We start from the raw sequence: 7,656 nt of genomic DNA on the forward strand, positions 1-7,656 counted from the left end.
GCCTTTGGTAATTTAAAACAGTCTACTCAAATGACCAAATCCAGAAGCAGTAAATGCAGGAGGCATTCGGCCGGCCATTTGACACCGCTCTGCAGCCTCCTGAAACGCTCTTCCTTCCTGCCCCGCCTGCCCTACGTTTCATTCAATTCCCAGTCCCCGCCTTTCTTCCTCCCCTTCCCAGCTCCATGGCCTGATACCCACCCCCCCCCCCCTCCTCTCCCGAACACCCCCTAAAAGCCCCATCCCATTTTACCAACCACTCCACACCCACACAAACAAACTAAAAACACACCCATTAACACCCACACAGAGGCAGAAACCACTATTACATTCCACCATGACCAACCACCCAAATACACCAAAGCCATTCCAATTCCCCAACCCAACCCAAACGACAAAGAATCTCCACTTCCTCATTTTCTTCTTCTTCTTTCTAATACTAGTAGTAGTTTAAGTACTGTAGCAGTAGAATCAATAATATTTCCTGACACGTGCCACTCACGTGTCCTTCAGAAAAAACATCCAACCCACCCAGCCCACCATTAATTTCATCCTCACTCCTCTCCCTCATCTTCCCCTCACCGGTCCCCTCCGTCCCTCATAAATACTCACCACGTCTCCCTCCCCTACCCACCCCCCCATCCCCATAAACTTCTTCAACATTTACTTGCCTAATTTCACCATTTAAGTCTCCGACAAAAAGGAAAAAAAAAAGAAGAAAATAAGATGTCCTTTTTATATCCACCGCCACCTCCTCCCCCAATCACAACCGCCAGCCCCGGCGGCTCATCTTCCACCACCATCGTCATCCCTCATCCTCAGTATGACAGCTCCATTCACGCTGACGTCATGAACGACACCTCACCTTCCCCTTCCCCCTCTGCCTCCATCATCATCGTCATCATCGTCATTGCTTCTGCTATTATCGTCTCCGCCTCCATCTACCTCCTTCTCCGCTTCCTCTCCCGCCGTTGCCACCGCACTTTCCGCACATTTTCTTCCACTTCAGTCGCGGATGACGTCGTGTTGCAGAACCGGCGAATTTCGGTTTCTGGATGCGTAGACGACCGTCGTGTAGCGGATAGCAGCTTGTTCGACTCGTTGCCGCTTTTCACTTTCGGCTCCGTCACGGGAAAGCTCGCCGCCGGGGATTGCGCTGTCTGCCTTTCGAAATTTGAGCCCCAGGATCAACTCCGACTGCTACCTCTGTGTTGTCACGCGTTTCATGCTCATTGTATTGACACGTGGCTTGCCTCCAACTTGACTTGTCCGCTCTGCCGGATTGCTGTAAATGCATCAGATGCCGACGTACTCAGCAAAATCATCGCCTCCTCTGAAGGTACTCAAAGGAACAATGATATGAATAGCAATGGAAATAACAACGTGAACAGAAGCGGCAGTTTCAGGGTCGAGATAGGTAGTATAAGTAGCCGGCGAGGAACATCTGACACCTCGGGAGACGGTCGGAGGTCCTATTCTATCGGTTCATTTGATTACATCGTCGACGACGGATGTGAGGTTCCGGTTGACTCGACGCATCACAGAGGCGTCTCTGATTGTACTTCGACGGACAAGGAGTCCTTTGGCATTCCCGTTACTGGTCCTCCGGGAGAGAGTTTGGCTGCAGAGGTGGCCGGCGGTCGGAGTTGGCTTAGAGATTACGTGGACAGGTTGAGTTCTTTCTCGTTCTCTTCTCGTACCATGTCGTTCCGGAGCTCCGGGAGGTACATGTTCGGAAGCAGTCGCCGGAACGACGTGGTCGTCCCCGTCGCGGACCTGGAGGCGAATCCGAATCCAATAGGGGAGGAGATTGGCGAGTATTTTCGGTGGCTATCAGGGGTATGAATTGTAAAATTCAATTACAGGTCAAGGGCAACTTAGTCTATTCACAATACACAGACGGTTACCCATTTTTGCTGCATCCACTCCCTTTCTTTTAATTTCTCTTTTCCCTGAAGTGGATCTAGCAAAAAGTACAATGTAGATAGTGCTCATTAGCCACTTATTTTATTTTTTCCATTTTCTTTATATATATATATATTTTTTAAAACCTGGCGTTGATTACTTATCAAGTCAAACCATAATCATACTAATTCTTTTCAACTTTTAATTTCACAAAGGGAATGGGTTTTGGCAAAATTTGTGGAGTGATTGATGGGCAATTAGTCCGATTGCTTGCTGGTGGTTGTATTGAATTAGATGGTGAATTTTATTTTTTTTTTAATTTTTAGCAAAATTAAGGGGGTGATTTAGTTACAATAAAGAGAAAATTGGTCCTAATTAGCAAATATCGTTTTGAATTGAATTTTAAAAACTTACTTAATTTTTGTTGATTCAGATTTATTGGAGTGTAGTAGTACTTATATATATAGTAATACCACTGGGACGTAGTTGAACTTGGTAAGCTAAAAGTTTTGGTCAAAACTTTGATAGATAAGGGTTCGTGAAGTTAGTTTAACCAAAACTGAAGCTGGAGTACGCACGTAGAGGTGGCATCCATTTCATTTCAATTCACGGTGGTGTTTTTTATATAGGACTTTGCCATTTTTAGTGGCAAAGTTTAGCCAAGGAAATCTTAAGAGGGCCCCTTCCTTCAGCTTGTTTTCTAGTCACCATTATGCACAGTGCAATATTCCTGATTCACAAAATCAAGTAATTAATGTCTACTGGTTTTTAGTCAGGGTAACGGTTGTATGTAGCCTAAATTGTGTTGTTCTTTTTAACCTCTTGGGTGCTTAAGTATGCAAACTTCAAGTTTTATGAATTTGATAATTAAACAAAGTTATTCTCATTATCAAAACTAATTAATAATGTGTTTAGATTTTGTTTTTTTCTTGGTACTTATTTATGCTGCTTTGTTTGAGGGTATAAAGTATAAACGTACACGTCCATGGTCCTCCCGTTACCAACACATATAGGCTTTGGCATATTCTTTTGCTTTTTCATAGACAAAAACTAGAGACAATAATGGCGTTATCGAACTGATGCTTGTTTATCCATTTTGCATTAATGGGGTTTCTCCCTTCAAGGACGCTGCTATTATCAACTTCTAGGCGGGTTTTCATACTAGTTTATGAATTGTTTAACTTGTACTAATAATTTATCAATCACACAGTTTACTAATTAATTACTACTATGTGAGAAATCAAATTAGATTACGTCACGGGGCAAGACAAGAATTTTAGATGGTCTTATCGATGTGTTCTGTTCTTCAACTCCAAAGTGCAACCAAACAACAAAAGAAATGTGTTTGTTCTTTTGCAAATGGATTTACCTTACGAAACACAAGACCTTTCGTGCCACTGCTGCCGCCAATGCCAGCAGTTCCCTCCTCATTACTTGTATATATATTGTATTGTCCATAAATGGGCACAAACTGAATACTTGTATATAGGGATGGCAATTTTCGACACGACCTGAAAACACGACACGAATCTAACACGAAATTAATGGGTTTGGGTTGAGGTTTCGGGAATTCGGGTCAGAATCGGGTTGGACCCGATGAACCCGAAAAGAAAACAGGTCGATTTCGGGTCAACCCGTGGTGACCTGATATGACCCGATATGACCCGTTTACGAATTAAAAAGAATTTAATAAACATAAAAATAATTTTATCTAACTAAACTAAGTTATTCTTTTTTTCAAAGGCATTAATTACTTAATCCTAAATGAATTTATTTAATTTGTGTGAAGTTGAAATTATTATATTTGGACAAATAATATATTATATTATTTTTTACTTTTATACTGTTTTAATTTATTTTATATTTTGTTTGGGATAAAACACTTTTACGGTGTTTAATTTATTTTAGATTTGGTTTGGAATTATTTATTTAAATTTTTATTACTTGATTATGTAATTAGTTTTGTGAAAAAATGATTTTATTAGAAATTACAGTGATAAATTAATAAATTAAAATTAAGTTTCGGGTCATTTCGGGTCGACCCGCCAACCTGAAATTTTCGGGTTCGGGTCAGCATACCTGACCCGTCACGGGTTGGCGGGTCGGGTTCGGGTCAACAGATTTTCTGACGGGTTGACCCGAATCCGATCCGCCAACCTGATTTGGACCCGAATTGCCACCCCTGCTTGTATATATATATATATAAAGTAAATATTATATATACTGACAGTGTATACAATATCATATGTATACTAGATGCAAGACACATATGTAAAATTTGAATTATGTGTCATGCATCCAATATTGAAAGTGTATACATCGTCAGTGTATAGAAAATTAATTCATATATATATATATTCTGTTCAATCTAGTAATTTTCTGATTATTATTCCTGATTATGAGCCAGATTTTAATTTTGAGGATAATTGTTTTGATGTAAGATTTAGGGGCGTTAAGTGAGAGTTTTTGAGACGGGTGTGCGTGGAGGAGTGGTGGAGTAGTGGTTCGTAGTTTATAATATCCACATTCTTCTCAGCACAGATTTTGGTTGCATGTGATATTAGTTCTCCAAATATTGGTGACAGTGATTGTTTGGTCATCTGCGACTGCATGTGGTCCACATTTAAGAAGGTCTAGGCTAGGATCATGTGTATATCTATTTTCTAAAGTAAAAAAAAAAAAAGAAGAAGAAGAAGAAGGAACATGTATATATCTTTAAAAAAGAAAAGAAAAGAAAAACTTCACTTTCCTATAAACATGGACCGTTTGTCTGTGTCCAAGCTCAACACTCTCATTATCCCCGTCTGCCCAACGACTATTACTGCTATTTTCGTGACCCAAATTTTCTAATTTTTTCAACCACTGAATGAATCCAAAGAACACCATGGAGGGTGCCATGTAAATAGTTTTGGATAATGCCACTTCTTATGACCCTTTTTTCTTTTTTGAAATGGAGGCCCACGGATAGCCAAGTTACTGTTACTTCAGAAGAATTAAATAGGGTTAAAAACAAAAAAAGTTTTCTGTGGTAAACTTAATATACAGAAAATTTTCTATGGTTTCAAAACATATAAAATGACATCTCATACTTTGAACTAAATTGTAAAGGTGATGAAATCCGTTAAACTTAACGGGGAAGGACGAAAGGGCAAAAATTCTCGGATATAATCAAGTAAAAGACAATTCAACAAAATCATTTGTTTCATTTTCTAGAGAGAGAGAATTGGAAGTTAAAGGGTAGAACATGTATATTTGTTAAAAATTAGATATAAAATTTTTTTTTAGATTCTTCTAAGTCATTTCTGTTAATTTTAACGGATTCCGTCACCTTTACAATTTAATTCAAAGTATGAGATTTCGTTTTGTACGTTTTGAAATCATAATTTACGGGGGCTTTTTGTATATTAGATTTACCATAATGTGCTTTTTTGTTGTTTACCCAATTAAATATGAGGCTTTCTCCCCACCCCCTCCCTTTTACCAAAAACCGAGAATAGGGGGTAATAAATTCCTAAACTTAAGTAGAATTAAACATGAGGACTCCCCTCCTATATATTTTTAGATACTCTCCGGAATGCCAAGACCGAAACACACTTACACGAGAGGGGTAATATAATTATTGTAGCTAATTATATGCTTGCATATTTTGCATTTCAATTGCAAGGTGACGCCAAAGGTTATAAAGTTGTCTTTTCATGAATTACTTAATAATGAGATGCATTTTAAAGACCATCAAGGGATCAGAGGGGGTTATGTCTCTGGAAATACTTATCGAATGGTGAAAGTATATTAAAGCCAACACAAGTACTCTAACAAGTAAGGGTTAATTCCGTTTTATACTTGTCAATTATATAAGGTTCCCAATTGACTAATTTAGTTCTTAAACTTTAGATGAGGACACTTTGTCTCTAAACTATACCTCAATTCCTATTAATTTGGCCTCCGAATTCTTAAATTGAGACACTTTAGCCCCTCAATTATACTCTGATTCACACTTAATTTAGTCCTTGAGCTTCTTTGTTCCCTCTAATTTTAGAATTCCTTAGTTATTGTTTAATTTTATTAATTTGTTGCTCAGGTGACTAGTATTTTGTTAATTTTGGGAGTTCATTTAATGATTGTACTTGATTAGGACGGTTTTTATAGTTTAAGATCTAAAATGTCTCAATTTATAGTTTAAGGAGTGAAGTAGGAATTGAAGTATAGTTGAAGGTGCAAATTGAAATTAAAATACCAAGTAGATATGAGAGGTCACCAAACAGTTCTCTGAAATGTTCTACGAAGACAAACATGCCAGAAGAATAATACTGAGATCAAAGCTTTTGCTATCTATCTATCTTTACCAAGAGAGAGGCGTACGTAATTACTTGCACTGCACGCCTTGTCTTCCACCTCTCTCTCGTATCTTTATAAGCAAAAGCACCCGTTGAATAAGCAGCCTATATATACTAAAGCGAAATTCGCCGGCGAACTTTTTAATTTTGTGCGACCATAATGATCCCATTGAAGTAGCTTTTTTCTCACTTTAGTTCATACTCGGCTTTCTGCATTAGACCCATCCATGTTTTCTTGGATTATAAGATATACATTTAGCTCCCTGGACTGGAGTATTATGAACTCAATTCATGCTACGTATGTTAATATATGATCATACAATAGAATTTTGAGGTTTGGTTGAGTGAAGTAGTGGCAATCAACGGGAATATATATATATATATATATATATATATATATATATATATATATATATATATATATATATATATATGGGGTGAATTTGTGTTCTAGTAAATGTTTTTTGTTATTTCTATCTTCTCTTGGTGATTTGTTTACGGGTTATTTTGAGCATGTTGTCACTATTTGGCATTGAGTTATATTTGGAATTTTTGGAATTAATCAATTCAAAGATTGACAAGAAACTGTACCAAGTTTTAGTGACAACATATTAAAGTTATCAGCATTCAGGCACCAAAAAGTGTCGGTATCTAGAAAGCTTTCTTGAGATCCATCTCTCCGCTAACTAGAAAGTTCCGGTATGCTCCTAAGAGTCTCACACAACTCAAATAACCATTAAAAACGTAATTTGTCCAAAAAAACTTAAAAAAATTGTCCAAATTATGCAGCAACACGTCCACTTGGTGCCAGTGGTCGGAATACTAGCCAATCTATTTCAGCAACATTGTTAAGAGTCTCGCCGCAACTCGAATAACCATTTAAAAACGTAATAAGTCCAAAACAAAAACTTCAAAAAACTATTCAAATTGTGCAGCAACATGATCAACTATGTGCTAGTAGTCAAAATATTGAACAATACAATGCTTTGACCCTACAGATATAGCACTAAAATAAATATAAAAATAACACAAAAATTTAAATGGTAGTACTGAATAAGAATAACAGCAATTGGCTAAGAACACAAAAAAAAAAAATCTATACCAAGTATGCCTCTCAATGGGGCATATTTTATCCGACAAAGCTCCTCCAAATTTCTTTTTATATCCCCTACCATGCTATCAATTGGGTTTATTAGATGGCCTATTTTTTCCCGTTTTACAATAATAAAATTTGTTTAAAACACAATATGATGCTTTAAAACATTTACAAGTTTTCAAAAAATAATAAAAAGTTAAATTAAATAGGGTAGTGATTATGGGCAGTAAGTGGTGTAGGCTCTATTTGGATGGCTGGTTTTTTGGCTATTTTAGAACAATAAAATTTGTTTAAAACACCATCTCCAATATACTTTAAAAC

General features: G+C 37.3%; 1 protein-coding gene across 1 annotated transcript; it reads left to right on the forward strand.

Annotated features, from left to right (window-relative positions):
- Positions 1 to 614: 614 nt before the first annotated feature.
- Positions 615 to 2,019, forward strand: LOC113732046 (E3 ubiquitin-protein ligase ATL4-like). The gene has a single exon (XM_027257648.2). It carries the CDS (start codon positions 727 to 729, stop codon positions 1,843 to 1,845), a length of 1,119 nt encoding a protein of 372 aa, XP_027113449.1. The 5' UTR covers positions 615 to 726; the 3' UTR covers positions 1,846 to 2,019.
- Positions 2,020 to 7,656: the final 5,637 nt, after the last annotated feature.

The sequence above is a fragment of the Coffea arabica genome, chromosome 2e (assembly GCF_036785885.1).
Source record: "Coffea arabica cultivar ET-39 chromosome 2e, Coffea Arabica ET-39 HiFi, whole genome shotgun sequence".
NCBI classification, from domain to species: Eukaryota; Viridiplantae; Streptophyta; class Magnoliopsida; order Gentianales; family Rubiaceae; genus Coffea; species Coffea arabica.

Coding starts and splice junctions, on each gene's coding strand:
- LOC113732046 (XM_027257648.2), top strand. CDS start 727: ATGTCCTTTTTATATCCACCGCCACCTCCTCCCCCAATCACAACCGCC.